The sequence below is a fragment of the Cherax quadricarinatus genome, chromosome 57 (genome assembly GCF_038502225.1).
Source record: "Cherax quadricarinatus isolate ZL_2023a chromosome 57, ASM3850222v1, whole genome shotgun sequence".
NCBI lineage: Eukaryota > Metazoa > Arthropoda > Malacostraca > Decapoda > Parastacidae > Cherax > Cherax quadricarinatus.
In genome coordinates, this window is record NC_091348.1 from 20129557 (window position 1) to 20146519 (window position 16963).

Below are 16963 nucleotides of genomic sequence, written 5' to 3' on the forward strand. Positions count from 1 at the left end.
GGGAAAAAAGGTGAGTGGTGCGTTGAGGTATATGTGGAGTCAAAAAACGTTATCTATGGAGGCAAAGAAGGGAATGTATGAAAGTATAGTAGTACCAACACTCTTATATGGGTGTGAAGCTTGGGTGGTAAATGCATCAGCGAGGAGACGGTTGGAGGCAGTGGAGATGTCCTGTTTAAGGGCAATGTGTGGTGTAAATATTATGCAGAAAATTCGGAGTGTGGAAATTAGGAAAAGGGGTGGAGTTAATAAAAGTATTAGTCAGAGGGCAGAAGAGGGGTTGTTGAGGTGGTTTGGTCATTTAGAGAGAATGGATCAAAGTAGAATGACATGGAAAGCATATAAATCTATAGGGGAAGGAAGGCGGGGTAGGGGTCGTCCTCGAAAGGGTTGGAGAGAGGGGGTAAAGGAGGTTTTGTGGGCAAGGGGCTTGGACTTCCAGCAAGCGTGCGTGAGCGTGTTAGATAGGAGTGAATGGAGACGAATGGTACTTGGGACCTGACGATCTGTTGGAGTGTGAGCAGGGTAATATTTAGTTAAGGGATTCAGGGAAACCGGTTATTTTCATATAGTTGAACTTGAGTCCTGGAAATGGGAAGTACAATGCCTGCACTTTAAAGGAGGGGTTTGGGATATTGGCAGTTTGGAGGGATATGTTGTGTATCTTTGTGTGTGTATGCTTCTAAACTGTTGTATTCTGAGCACCTCTGCAAAAAGTGATAATGTGCGAGTGTGGTGAAAGTGTTGAATGATGATGAAAGTATTTTCTTTTTGGGGATTTTCTTTCCTTGTTGGGTCACCCTGCCTCGGTGGGAGACGGCAGACGTGTTGGGGGGGGGGGAGAAAAAAAAAAATAGGATAGTAGTACTAAGAACACAGCCTTGAGAGATACTGTCAGCCTGGGTGAAATCAGGGGAAAACGCTAACCCAGAAAAAGAAGTGCCTCTAATAAGATTAGATACACAACTTTTAACCAACATTCAAAATATGGAAGAAATCACAATAAAATATGAGACTGCAAATATGTAAAAATACAAGTTAAAATAGGAAATAAAACCCGAGTGCTTTAACGTGCTTACAAAATCAGATTTTTTTTTCTTTTATGGGTGCTAAACCAACAGCAGTCATACAGCACCTGGAGAAATGGGAGGTAATTAGACTGGATCCAAGGGAAAGTTCAATATCTTTGATAAAGGCACTATGAACATTTCAGGTTTAGTGCCTGACTATTATATTAATCAAAAATAAAAAGGCAAGACAGTGATGGAGTGAATGATGGTGAAAGCTTTTCTTTTTCGGGCCACCCTGCCTTGGTGGGAATCGGCCAGTGTGTTAATAAATAATAATAATTCACATGATTACCTATACCCTACTGGGTTTGGCCAGTAACTTGTAAGATAATCACAGCTTCAGGCAGGACCCAAAAATACCATTTTGTATTATATTCATGTGGAACACTAAACCCACAGGGGTCATACAACAATCAGGTTTGATACACAAATGACTCAGGCAGGAGAGAGGAGCTTACGATGACATTTTGGTCTGACAGACCATTTACGAAGTCACACTAACAAAAAGATGAGTACATACAGTAGGACCCCACTCGTGTGGCAGGTTAGGTTCCAGGCTACTGCCGGAAAGCAGAACGCCATTTTTTCCACTTATAAATACATATAAATGCCAGATAAGTTCACACTAACATATACAAGTTAGCAATAGAACTAGGCATTAAAAACAAAAAATAAAATACACACACAGTACACTCATTACTTACCTTAAAATATTTGTAGCCTTAATATAGGGTGAGAGGTGAGTTATTTGTAGGAAGTCAGGTTTGAGAAGTATGGTAGCCAACCCCACCCCACCCAACCAACACATAATGAACGCATCTGGGTTTTCGTTCATACAAGTCTGTATTATACCTTAATACAAACACTTTACATTGTGTACAAATTGTCTCCACGTTGATACAGTAAAATACATAGAGAAACTCCCATAACATCATTTTTTAGAAGAAATGATGCTCTGAGTGAAGGCATACAAAAGGAATGATTTTCTGCTACCCCCAGTAATATTAGTGTACACATTTTCTCTGACGGACTACAGAAAACGATATTCTTATAGTCACTCCTACAAGTCGCTTGGCTACCATATCTCATTTATGTTAATTTATTCTACTGTAGGGTGTATTTATCATGTTGACATGTTACATAGTATACTTATATAATTTTGAAAAAATACCAGAGATAGATTAATGGAAATGTCTATACTTATGTAATACATATACGACATTTATTACGCCCAAGAGATTATTATGGCACCAAAAGTAGAGACTCTTAGTGATTTTAATGTTTTTCTGCACACCATAAGTATATTTAGGTACAGCTACACAAGTATATAAGTATAATGGGAGACAGCTGACATGGGGAGGAAGGGGGAATGCAATAACTTTAAAACACTTGAAATTTTGGAAAGTTTCAGACATAAGAGATGCGCTCACGGAGAATGTAAACAAAAAGGGCGAGGCATACCATATTAGAAACACCAGGAGCTGTATAGCAAGTTCTGGTCATACGTAATTTGAAATTGCCATATTAGAAGAACGCCATAAAGCAGGACCCTACTATATAGGCTCCTCTTTCTTAGTCTTTGACTACCACTACTACTATAGTAGTACTACTAGTAGCATTACTATGCAGTCAGTCTCCAGACCAAAAATTTCAGGTTTAGTTTGTGGACTGTCATAAAACATTTTAATTTTAAACCTTTAATGCTTATCAATGGGTGGACAGTAATTATAATTAATGTCCACCCATTGATAAGCATTGGGTAATAAGCATTATCAAACATTCAATATAAGGAAAATTGAAAAAATTACCTTTTAATGACTATATTTTGAAGTTTAAATTTCCACTATAGAAACATTTTTAAATGTCATGGCATGAAATTCATCAATACATGATATATGACCATATAAAATAAAGATATGAATTAAATATTAAACTATAGACTATGAAAGAGAGGGGGCTTTAAAGTAATTCATATACCAAGATAAGACATCTAAAAGAAATGCAAATTCGGAATGCAGTACAACAAATTACAATACCATTGGGTCATGATGTTTTTTAAAACAACTTATGAAGACTATCATTGGCAAGGACAGAATCCTCAGAGTTTACCACTTCAGGGCATCAGATAAATAACTAGCCACAGTAATAATGACCAGTAGCCCTTTAAACTCTGCCCGGCATTAAAGACGAGATCCAATTCTCCCTATCTATACACTGCCACAGAAATATGAATGCTCTAAAACTTGTACATTGCAAAATAATTTTGCTAAAATTCCTAGTTCAGATACTCTAATAGTTGTCTGATTTCCTGTGGTGTGCAAAAACAAGCTTTAGAAAGTCTACCTTATACTTTCATATACATGTATGCCAGGCAATGGTAAAAAAATATTACAACTGCAATTTAAAAAAAAAAAAAAAAAGTTAACTTGACATGCATCCTTATTAAATTCGTAGAATGAAGATGCATCTCATAAGAGACTGGAACGCTATCTTACACAATATAACATTAACTATAAAAAATCATAGCTGTCCAATGGCCGGCTAATATTTATTTGTATATAAAAAAAAATTAACGTAAACACTAAAAATATTTTTTTTCTAACATCTCTTAAAACTGGAGTAGTAAAGCCACATGCTACCCAAGCCTGGGTCATCAACAATATTAGAAAGCTCAAGAAGGTCAACTACAAATCATCTATTCCATAAAGTTAGCAACCCTTTAGCACTCAAATTATGCACCATTACAGAATGCAAAAGCATTTCCTGACTACAGTATCAATAACTAGGTTAGTAGCAAGTATACTACAACTACAAAATACAAACACCATTAAGAAATAGTCACCCTGTCTTCACCTTGTTTTTTGAAACTTTGGCTGGGGCACAAAAATCTGTGAAACTCATGACAACCATGATAAATGCTAATAATTGCCCAGTTATTAGTTACATTTTTGGATACAACCTTACTCCTGTGCTTATCTTCTTAATGCTACACTTGAGATCAAATATTTAATTATCTAAAGGGATTAGCTTTCTGTATTCAATGGTTTGTTAACTTCAGCAATATACACATGTTTGCTTACTTTATATTGCAATTTTTTTTCTATAATGACTGCATTACTGCCAGAGGGATTCTGGAACTGCTATGAAAAGTCTCCCCATCACACAACACTCATAGCACCATGATATATATCTATATATTCATTCCATTCTGGGACAACATTAAATGAACAGATGATTTAGAGAAATTTCTTATTTGACTGCATGTACTACAGCCACTACACTGCTCACATACATAAACATCAAAAGAAAAACAAATATGATCATATAACAAATGACAACACAAAGAACAAATCTTAAGAACAGATCCACATCAACATGTGGCCATTCAGAAGCAAATGCCACATGAATTGTTAATAACGCCTTTCACAACCTGAAAATGTATATTAAAATCCAATTCATCATTAGGCACTAATTTTCTTTTCCTTATCTAGACAAAAAATTACCATGCAATTAAATGGATGGAATTCAAAATGCTTCTCTCTACATTTGCAGGTTGCAGTCATACTGACATATGCCAATATCAATTTACCTAAAGGATACCATAGTTTAAATGGACTCTCATAGAATCTCAACTTTGGACCTCTCTTGTCCATTCACAGTTCATGGACAGATGAACGCAAACGAACATATTACTAAGCTATAAGTATAATAATAAAACTCACAAGCATAATATATCATGATATTAGACTTCAATATCCTTCAAACACAAAGCTTGAATGGTAGTCTAAGAATTAAAACACGGAAGAATTGTCACATACTCTCTAGCCTTCTGCCTGTGAGTCATACTATTATTAGTGAACGATGCCGTAACATTCTACATGACTTGCAGGATTTGACTGGCCTCAAACACAGTTCCAGGTGGAAGGATGACTGGAGCAGACACATGACCTGCCTCGACACACACCAGGTTGGGAAATTCCTCTTCCCCAAAGTCTGGGATCTCTTTGGCTTTTTCAATCCAAGGATTCCACACCACTGAAAAAAATATAGACTATCATTTAATTCTAACCCTTACCTAAATTATTATTACAATCTTTTTAATTAACACACTAACCATCTCCCACCAAGGTTATTTTTAACACATCAACCATTTCCCACCATGGCAGAGTGACCCAAAAAAAGAGGAAACTTTCATCAGCATTCACTCCATCAGTCTTGCCAGAGGCACACCTACACTACAGTTAAACTGCAACATCAACCCCCCTCCTTCAGAGTGCATGAACTGTATATCCCACCTCCAGGACTCAAGTTCAGCTTGCTGGTTTCCCTGAATCCCTTCATAAATGCTATCCTGCTCACACTCCAGCAGTACATTGTCATAACCATTAATCTCCACTCGCTTCTAACACGCTCTCACACACATGCTGGAAGTACACGTTCCTCCTCTACCCCCTCCCTCCAACCTTTCCTAGGCTGACCCCTACCCCACCTTCCTTCCACTACAGATGTATACACTCTCCAAATCATCATTTTGTTCCATCCTCTAAATGTCCAAACTACCTCAACAACCCTTCCTCAGCCCTCTGAATAACTTAGTAACCCCACACCTCCTAATTTCCAAGCTAGAGATTCTCTGCATTACATTCGCACCCCACATTGCCCTCAGACAAGACATCTCCACGGCTTCCAGCCTTCTCCTTGTGCTTACCACCTCTAGGACTCAAGACTGGCTAACCATTTTCATAAAATTTCATGTCACCATATGGAAAGAGTTGTAAGCAGATGCTTTTTAGAAAAAAAAAAATGTTCTCTAATTCCATGTAGTGCTATATCTACCAAATCAGAGAGAGAGAACTGGGAGAATGAGAGGGGTACAAGGGGGGTCAGTAACTAATGCATCTGGTCACTACTCAAATTTTGCTATGTTACTTGAATACATAAAAATTTATTTTCCTTTTAAAATCTATGGATAATTTCATACATTCACAGGCTGCACAAGAGCAAAAAACTGTTAATAATTAAATTCTGCAAATCAGGAACCTCTGTAAATTTGTGGGTTTGGCTATTTACTTATGTCTGCACACTTTTGACAACACAGCTACTGAATAAGTGATGGTGAACACTACCTTTTCTGGGGGTTACCCAAACACTGTGGGAGAGCCAGTGTTGGAGTGAAATACCTTTGATTATCTATTGAAAACTGAACAGTGGATTCAATGTGAAATGCTAGATTGTTGCAAGGAAAAGTAAAGGAAATGAAATATACATTGTGGTTCTTAAAACCAAATTTCCGAATTTTTCAACAATTAAGATATCCAACCCTGAATACTTACCAGTATCAACAAGATTGTATTTCTGCATTCTCATCTTGCGGCCACTTACAACATTGGTAATTATGTGTTCAAGGGGGGTATTCTGGTAGATACGATCTGTCCATTCATTAATGGTTACCACATCACGGTGCTCCTGGTAAAGTGCTCCTTCTCGGGTCTGGTGAAAATATAGAGTTGCAGTACTCCGAACAGTACCATGAATCACATGGCAAGAACACACAACATGGCAAAAAAAAAATTAAAATTACCCTTTTAACCCTTTGAGGGTCGACAGGCCCTCTCCGAGACTCGTTCTCAGGGTCGGCCAAATTTAAAAAAAAAAAATTATTTTCTCGTGAAAAGATAGAGAATCTTTTCCCGATCATAATGACACCAAAAGTTTGAAATTTGATGGAAAACTTACGGAATTATGCTCTCGCAAAGTTAGCGGTCTCGGCAATGTTTACGCATCGGCGATTTTGCCCACTTTGAGCCCCATTTTCAGCCAATTCCACTGTATTAGTCGACAAAAAACATGAATATTTCGCTTGAACTCCATTTTTTCTATCGAATGGGTGCAAGAAACCACCCATTTATCAATTTCAACTATCCAGTACAGTGGTCAGAATTTAGCAATTTTGCCAATTTCACACAAATTTCAAAAGATGCCAATTTCCAAATAGGGTTCAGAATAAACAAGACAGACATTCCTGGCACTAAAATGACATTTCCTCTGGTCATTAGTCACTTCTCAAGGCCTCTCTTATATTCTTTTGCTTTCCACTTTGAATTTTTATTCTCACAAAAATAGAAGATTTACTGTTATGCAGACTACTGCATTAGTGTAAAAAATGGTATAAATAATATTGGCGCACTTGTGAAAGAATACATGTATTAGACTCGCCAGTAGACGTGTATTGGACGCTTGGCATGATTTGTTTACTTTTGAAATTTGGTAAAAATCGAACATTTCTGCTATTTTGAGCTCAATTTCAAGGTACTTTTTATTGTGAAACCAGTCAAAATCATCTCAATTTCTGTAATATGTCTTCCATTCTATAAAATGAGACCAAGAAAACTAGAATACAACAATAAATACCATACGAAAATACACTGCAAAGTTGCTGTTTTATTCCAAGAAAAAAACGGTCGAAGTTTTTTTTTTCTCATTATGCACTGTGCTGCAGGATTTTTTTTAGACTGTGCACACTGACCACAGACCCATTCTTTCATATGAAGGCCTACCAGCTTTCTCCCAGTAGATTTGAGGGCGCTAGAATTTAGGCATACTAGTACGTCAAAAACCCTGGGTCGTAAGCCGTACTAGTACGGCTGAAACCCTCAAAAGGTTAAAGGAAGTCTTTCCCTTTGAAATGACCCACAAAGTTGAACAAGGCGTGAATATACATATGAAATTTTTTTTTTTTTTAGAGCACTGAATTATTATGCAGGATTTATATTACTGTATATACTATATATAGATCAATCATTTTATACATTTCACTTTGGAAGTACATGAAACACACCGACTTTATAAACATGACTGCCAGCAACATCACAACATAAATCTCCTCAATTAATAAACCTTTAAGCTTTATTTATTGTTTATGATGAATGATGCAAATGAAATTTTTCACTATCTATAAATTACAAATTGTTAATCCTTAAACTGTTCAAACGCAGATCTATGTTTTTTCAACATTTGAATGTAAAAAAAACGTAGCTTTTTTTTTTTTACATTTGAAAACGTGTAAAAAAAACTTTGATCTACTTTTTTTTGTTATATTTGAAAATATGTAAAAAAAACGTAGATATTTTTGAAGCACTACGCATGTGAACGTAGATCTGTTTGGACAGTTTAAGGGTTAAGAAGGGTACATTAACAAACCCAACTGTGTTCAAATGAGAACAAGGCTGTGGAAGGATGACAAGCACCAATACATATTTTAACTCATTCCCAACTTTGCCCCAACATATACTAAGATGCAAGACTGAGAACTCAAGCTTACCCTTCATGCCAATAAACTCAAAATAGGTAAGGCATCAGTGAAATTTATTTTCAATGCCTCTACTGCCTTGTTCTTCATTTCTCACTTTCACATGGCTCCATTCGTTTCCTAATCTCATTTCTTGTCAAACCTCATTCTCTGCAAAATCTGTCGACACCCACAGATGCGCTCTTAAAGTCTCTATCTTTCATCTTGTTTCTACTTTACCTTGTATTAGTTAAATATTGTCTTAAAAAAAATTTAACACCGGCCATATCCCACCAAAGTAGGGGACAGGAAAAAGAAGAAACACTTTAGCCATCACTCACTCCAGTCTTGCCAGAGGTGTGTCAATACTACAGTTCAGATGCCCCTCCATACTTCAGAATGCAGACACCACTTCCCACCTCCAGGACTCAAATCAAGCTAACCAGTTTCCCTGAATCTCTTCGTATTTTTAACCAATGAAGTTCTGAATTGCCTTACTAGATATCTTACAGTATTATGTCAAAATTGCTATTGCAGTGTTAACATTTATGTTACCTACATGCTTATTAAAATGTTGAAAGGGGTAATCAGACATTTTTCTGCAATACAAGTAAAAACAAAAAATTAACCCTCCCTCCTAAAGTCTGATTTATTACTAATGAAGTATAGTATACAATGGATGATTTTCTCAGACTGCCCTTTAGAATCTCAAACTAGCAAAAAACTACAAACTCAAAAATTTGACTGGCTAAATATCACTAATTTTTAACAGCACATTTCAAGAATATGAAATTTTTCAAGGGATTTTCTGGGAAGTAAGCCAGACCTGAGTCCTGGAAATGGGAAGTACGGTGCCTGCACTTTAAAGGAGGGGTTTGGGATATTGACAGTTTGGAGGGACATCTAAACCGTCATATCTGAGTGCCTCTGCAAAGACAGTGATTATGTATGAGTGATGGTGAAAGTGTTGAATGATGAAAGTTTTTTTTTTTTTCTTTCTTTTTGGGTCACCCTGCCTTGGTGGGAAATGGCCAACACGTTAAAAAAAAAAATTTATCCAGCAATTTATGCTCAGATTAACCCTTTCAGGGTTGAGAGGCCCTCTCCTAAACTCATTCTCAGGGTCGAAAATTTTTCAGAAAAAACATTTTCTCTCTCTCATGAAATGATAAGAGAATGTTTTCCCGATCATAATAATACCAAAAGTATGAAATTTGATGGAAAACTTAAGGAGTTATGCTCTCGCGAAGGTAGCTGTCTTGGCGATGTTCATTCACTGGCGATTTCGCCCACTTTGAGCCCTATTTTCGTCCAATTTCGGTGTACTAGTCGGCAAAAATCATATCCGTTTCGTTAGAACTGCATTTTTTCTATTGAATGAGTACAAGAAACCACCCATTCACCGATTTCAAGTATCCAATAAAGTGGTCAGTAATTGGCAATTTTGCCAATTTCACACAAATTTCAGAAGATGCCAGTTTCCAAACAGGGTTCAGAATAAGCAAGACAGACATTCCTGGCACTAAAATAACATTTTCTGTGTTATTAGTCATGTCCCCAGGCCCCTCTTACATCTCTTTTGCTTTCCACTTTGAATTTTTATTCTCACAAAAAAATAGAAGATTTACTGTTATGCAGACTACTGCATTAGTGTAGAAATGGTATAAATAATGTCAGTACACTTGTGGAAGAATATCAGACTCACTAGATGACGTGTATTGAATGCTTCACACGATTTGTTTACTTTTGAACTTTGGTAAAAATCGAACATTTCTACTAATTTTAGCTCAATTTCAAGGTACTTTTCATTATGAAACTAACCAAAATCATCTCAATTTCTGTAATATGTCTTCCATTCTATAAAATGAGACCAGGTAAACTAGAATACAACCATAAATACCATACGAAAATACACTGCAAAGTCGCTGTTTTAAACCAACAACGCGTTCAAATTTTTTTTCTCATTATGCACAGTGTGCTGCAGGATTTTTTTAATGTGCACAATGACCACATAGACCCATTCTTTTATATGTAGGCCTACCAGCTTTCTCTCACTAGATTTGAAGGTGCTAGAATTTAGGCATTCTAGTACGTCAATAACCCTGGTGCGTAAGCCGTACTGGTACGTCGGAAACCCTAAAAGGGTTAACAAATAGATGAAAATGTCAAGAATATTCTGACAACATAATTAGGAAACAGTTGAAAGACTTTACAAAGCTCAGTGTCTCTAATGTAAATGGTAATGCAGATTTTTATTTACAAGGTAATGATGCGACTGAAAAAATGAAGAAAAAAACTAATATGCAGAATAACGAACCTTATCTATATATGTGCACCCCCTCATGCCAGTAATCTGGCAACGTCGTACATCAGGAACCTTGAAATATGTATGGAGAAGAAGAGTGAAGGAATGGGTCTCTGCTCCTGGATTGTAAACAGATATGTTGAAGTGAAGTTCCTTTTCTCGTAGAATAAGGCGATACGTTAAGCTGAAGCTGTTGTGGGATGAAGAGTATTGTAATGCCTTGTTTTTATGGCAAAAATAATTTATAAGCGTAACTTAAATAAATGGAACTTCACTCAAGGTTGATTCATTATAAAACAATATCAAAGAAACTAATATTAATCTTCAAGCAGTTTGTACAGAACAGTATTTATAAATATTAAACACTCTACAATAAACATTACCCCTTTTGTAAATTAAAATACCAGCCACTGATATAATCCAAATACATACAGAAAAACATGTTCGTTTAACAATAAAAACCTACGGATAATTCCACATGGAGCGAGTGAATTCATTATCCAGCAATTGGAACATAGCCTCTACATCTCCAGTAGGTAAACGTTCTGGAGGCTTTTTTAACTCCCAACGACAAATGCGAGCAAATCCATGCTGTGGGCCAGTGCTCCAAGGTCCAAACTGGGCTATAAGAGTAAAGCATATCAAACCACTTAAAATAGTATATTTAAGCAATAAGAAATCTGAGGTTGTAAACTGGATGGTCATTATCACAGATTGGAAGGACTATCATAGGCTAATTGATAGACATTCTTCCCAACCGTTTTGGGAAGATGTAAAACTGGAAAAGGTGAAGCTGAAAGAGTGTTGTCTGAGAAAAAATAAGCAAGGAGAGAGAGACAGAGACAGACAGACAGACAGACAGAGACACAGACAGAGAGACAGAGGACTAGACAAGAAAGGAAAATGCTTATTGGATATATATCTATTCAAGATACTGTACTAAAGTTAATTCTGCAGGAAGCATACTTACGAAAAACGATTGGAATTCCTCCACGGATTGCTCGTTTTCCATCAAATATTGCCTGTTTGCTGAAAACAGAGAATTTAAAAAATTAAATAGATGGGGTTCTGTTATTGTTAAGCACCTGTTCTTATAAGAAATTCACAAGCTCTTGCATATCAAGCCATAAATGGAACGATAAATATCAAAATTCACATTCAAGTATGACAATATCACAATCATAAGGACTGAGACTAAAGGAGGCACGGATACCAAACTCTTAAGAGACACTGGCATAACTCCTAAGGAGTTATGCAAGAAAAAGTTCTCAGTGCCTGATCATCCCAATTAATATTTCTCGCTTACACATAATCTTGCCTCTGTACGAAACTGTCTACAATGTTAACCTTTTCAGGGTCCAGAGGCCAAATTTCAAAGTGCGCATCAGGGTCCAAGAATTTTCAAAAAAAATTTTTGTTATTTTTTCTTATGAAATGGTAGAGAATCTTTTTCTGAAGGTAATAAAACAAAAAGTACGAAATTTGATGGAAAATTGACGAAATTATGCTCACGAATTTTGATGTGTCAGTGATATTTACGAATCGGTGATTTTGCCGACTGACTCCCATTTTAGGCCAATTACATTATTCCAGTCGACCGAATTCTTAGCTATTTCACTAGTATTACTTCTATTCTATTGATTGAACACAAGAAATCGCCAAGTCAACTGTTTCAACTACAAAATAAAGTAATTTAGCCAATTTAACACAAAGTTCAAAATAGGGTCCAGTATAAACAATGTAGGTATTCCTGGCACTATACTAACATTTCCTCTGTTCATTAGTTACGTTTTGAGGCTTTACAAATGAATTCCATTTTGATTTTTTATTCACAATGAATTTTTATTCAAACCAAAATATAGAAGATTTACTGTTATGCAATATTGTAATAATTGTATAAATATCATCACCACATTTGTGAATGTATATTAGACCCACCAGCTGGCGTGTATTAGACGTGTCAGGTCGTTTGTTTACTCTTGAACATCGGCAAAAATTTAACATTTCCAGTGCTAAAACCAATCAAAACCATCTTTATCTCTCTAATATGTCTTCCATTCTATCAAAAGAGACCAAGAAATCACAAATACAACTATAAAAAACATACGAAAAAACACTGCGAAGTCACTGTTTTTAATCGAAAATCACGGTCTCAGTTTTTTTTCTCTCATGCACTGTGTGCTGCAGGATTTGTTTTATGTGGTGCACACATACCACAGATGTATTCTCTCATATCTAGGCCCAAATTTACCACTCACAGCTTATCAGAGTGAGCTGAGCTCATGACGTAGATCTACGGTTTGGACCCTGAACGTAAAGCCGTAGATCTACAGCACGGACCCTGAAAGGGTTAATGAGTACTGAACAGTTTATACAGTACATTTTTTCTGTACAATGCAGTAGAAGTAGAATAAGTACATTCAGAGGTCTCCCTACATCCACATGGGATACATTCCAAGACTTACCATGAATGCCTGAAACCACATAGTAGCAAACCCTATATACATGTCATTTTTTTGTTTACATACATACTTCTGTATGTAAGTAATGTCACCATGGTTGTTCAATATACGTATTTATAGATGGGGTTGTAAGAGAACTAAATGCTCATGTGTTGGCAAGAGGTGTGGGGTTAAAGATTAAGAATCTAACACAAAGTGGGAGTTGTCACAGCTGCTCTTTGCTGATGACACTGCTTTTGGGAGATTCTGAAGAGAAGTTGCAGAGATTGGTGGATGAGTTTGGTAGGGTATGTAAAAGAAGAAAATTGAAAGTGAATACATTGTATGTGTAGGAAAGAGTAAGGTGATGAGGATAACAGAAAAAATTAGGCAACAAAAGATTGGATATCAGATTGGTGGGAGAGTATGGAGGTGAATGTATTCAGACATTTAGGAGTGGACGTGTGAACAGATGGATCTATGAAAGATGAGGCGAATCACAGAACTGACAGAGAAAAAGGCAAGTGGTGCACTGAGGAGTCTGTGGAGACAAAAACTTTGTCCATGGAAGCAAAGAGGGAAATGTATGAGAATATAGTTATAATGATGCTCTTATATGGGTGCAAAGCATGGTTGGTGAATGTTGCAACAAGGAGAAGGCTGGAGGCAGTGGAGATGTCGTGTCTGAGGGACACATGTGGTGTGAATATAATGCAGAGAATTCATAGTTTGGAAATTAGGAGAAGGTGAGGGATTACCAAAACTATTATCCAGAGGGCTGAAGAGGGGTTGAAGTGGTCGAGACATGTATAGAGGATGGAACAAAATAGAATGACTCAGCGTATAAATCTGTAGGAGGGAAGGCAAGATAGAGGTCAGCCCAGGAAAGGTTGGAGGGAGGGAGAGGGTAAAGGTTTTGTGTGTGAGAGAGGACTTGGACTTCCAGCAAGCATGCATAAGCCTGTCAGATAGGAGCGAATGGAGAACAATAGTTTTTAGGATTTGATGTGCTGTTGGAGTGTGAGCAGGGTAACATTTATGAAGGAATTCAGGGAAACTGGCAGGCCAGACTTGAGTCCTGGAGATGGGAAGTACAGTACCTGCACTCTGAAGGAGGGGTGTTAATGTTGCAGTTTTATAACTGTAGTGTAAGTGCACCTCTGGCAAGGCAGCGAGAGTGAATAATGGCGAAAGTTTTTCTTTTTCAGGCCACCCTACCTTGGTGGGAAATGACCGATGTGTTAATAAAAAAATAAATAACATATTTCTGATAAACTTTAATTGGTAAATTATGCACAAAAAGTCGAGAATTAGCACTTTCCCTGATGGGAAGCACTTCACTTTTGTGGTTTGTGAGCATTATTAAGCAAAACTAAGTGTTATTTTTGTGCCACAGCAAACCACGAATAACAAACTGCAGAAACTGAGTCTGCAGATACAGGGGCTCTACTGTACTCATGTTTGTGGATTTTGGCTTCAGAATAGAACAAATGGTAACCTGAAGGTATCTAGAAAGCATCCCTATTGGCTGTAGACTAAGAAGCACTGCCTCTTATGGGAAGGCTACTGTCAAGTACATACATATACCTGCCAGTTAAAAATTAGTCGTGGATTTTTCAGCAAGAAAATGAAACCATACAAAACACAAATGCATCAGCTACCTCCAGAACAAACACTACAGAACAGTCCTATTTCACGCATTTTTATTTTCCAAAATAGTACTTGATACCTCAGATATAAGATAGCTACCATTAAGTAGATATGCAAATAAAAATATAACAAGACTGTAGACTAAAGGTTACAGTAATGCTGTAGTATATGAAGCTAGTCAAGGCAGTGTCAACTCCCAGATTCCTTCCCTTAGTGTACAGACGCCAGGAAAATCAGCACTTCCGTCATGTACTTAAAATATAGTTACAGAAAGACTCAAAATATGTTTAATGTTATTACAGAGCCCATAGAGCAAGAGAAACGGGCAATAAAGTGAAAGGAGGGAGCATAGTTAACAAAACATTATAGTACATGCAGCAGTTACCACCACAAAACTATTACTGTATCTTGCTTCACACAATTACACAGCAAGATTACAGTACTAATGTTGTACCCAAATTAAACATTCAATTATCTTTATCATTATTTCTAGTTCAATGCTAGCATCAAAACTTCTTTCTCTAACCTTACTTTGTCACAGTACATGAGAAAAATTACAGTACTTAAAATCACCCATAGTAGTAATCTAACAGGATTTTTTTTATTATTATTAACGCATCGACCGATTCCCACAAAGGTAGGGTGACCCAAAAAAGAAAAACTTTAATCATTCCCTCCATCACTGTCTTACCAGAGGAGTGCTTTAAACTACAGTTATTAAACTGGATATTCACATTGATGGTATTCACCAGTGGTGGCACCAGGGGAAGGGAGAATTGCTTCAGTCCTTAAAAAAAAAAAAAAAAAAAAAAAAAAAAAAAAAAAAAATCCTCAGCCCCCACAAATAAAATAGTAATACCACTGCTTCAAAACATGTCTTCTACTCCCCCCCCCCTTCCAATAAGAGAGCAATCCCTAAGCACCCCCCCCTACCCCCAGTACAAATTCTGGCACTGCCCCTGGTATTAACAAAATATTTTTTAAGCAAATCAATAGTGTGCTTAGACAATATTAATCTTTCAAAGACATAAGGAGTGCAAGTACTCCTAGAGATCTGCCAGATTGTGCATTCAAAAATACAACCTAACTGGCCTCCAACCCACCCCCAATGCACGGCAAAAACATTTTGCAGTCTGGCATCGTTGACAACACCCGATCAGGTTCACTGCCTCAGAATGCAACCAGACCACTTTTTTACATCATTTTTGTGGGCCATTTCAGGCAGAACATGAGAGCATTCACAGCATTCGTTATGCTCTCCCGGAGCTGGAGTTTAAAGTTGGAAAGGTAAAGTTACCCAGCCGTGTGGTCAGGTGCACCACCAAAGCCTGTATATTCTAACCAGTAATACGTACAATTATAATATACTGTAAATAGTTTTATTTTGGTCTCTAATTTGCATACTATCACATTAAGTTTATCCAAGACAATTAAGATATGAATACGTACTTTAGACATCAATATTATTTCATTCAAAAGAAATTTATGTACATTTCAGCTTTTACAAGTTATAAGTATATAGATACTGCACCTAATATAAATATATCCTTTCCTCATGCTCTAAAACTTGCTTGCATATGATTAGAAAACATGGCCTTGAGTATTCCATTAGGGGGATGATAAACATTAATTAAAAATATTATTTTCCAAAAGAAACATTAGGCCCATGTGGATCCTCCGGTGCTGCAGTCCTCAACATAAGCAACTTAGGTTTTATGAACCATTCAAACAAAGAACTTCCCATGCAATATGTACTAGCATAAAGGTCCTACTGGGATAGTGATATTTGTTTAAGTAAATGATGAGCCCTTGATACTTGAGTGCTACACAGTAATCATAAGTACATCACTGACATAGCAACTTTTGCACTAAAATAATTAGCATCAAGATAGACATTAAATTGTTTTTAATCTATACTGCACACAAGGTTTCAGAACAAAAATGCATAGTGAACAGAGGATAATTTGTGCCATTATTAGAGGCACTTCCCACAAAACTTACTGGAGCCTGTACTGTGTGACATGCAAGTCTAGTGGCTTAAATGGACTCACCTCACAAAAAGTTGTTCCTGGTTATTTACGCGCCATGAAACCACGGTCGCACCTGTTGAGGTAAGAATTAAGCTTTACTAGTTTTTCAAGCTTGCATGGGGAAACTTTACATTATGATGGAGAACAACCACAGATTTGGCCGATAAACCATTCCCCAT

The 16963-nt window shown here is 36.8% G+C and overlaps 1 protein-coding gene across 4 annotated transcripts in view; it reads right to left on the bottom strand.

Annotated features, from left to right (window-relative positions):
* Positions 1–2874: 2874 nt before the first annotated feature.
* Positions 2875–16963, bottom strand: part of LOC128693553 (uncharacterized) — a 45944-nt gene continuing 31855 nt past the window's right edge. For all 4 annotated transcript variants that reach the window (XM_053783313.2, XM_053783314.2, XM_070097397.1 and 1 more), the window contains 6 exons: positions 16806–16857; positions 11634–11692; positions 11130–11286; positions 10676–10853; positions 6404–6560; positions 2875–5105 (listed from right to left, as the gene is read on the bottom strand). In XM_053783313.2, coding sequence (XP_053639288.1) covers positions 4945–5105; positions 6404–6560; positions 10676–10853; positions 11130–11286; positions 11634–11692; positions 16806–16857 — 764 coding nt within the window. In that variant the 3' untranslated portion in view covers positions 2875–4944. The remainder of the gene's footprint in view (positions 5106–6403; positions 6561–10675; positions 10854–11129; positions 11287–11633; positions 11693–16805; positions 16858–16963) is intronic.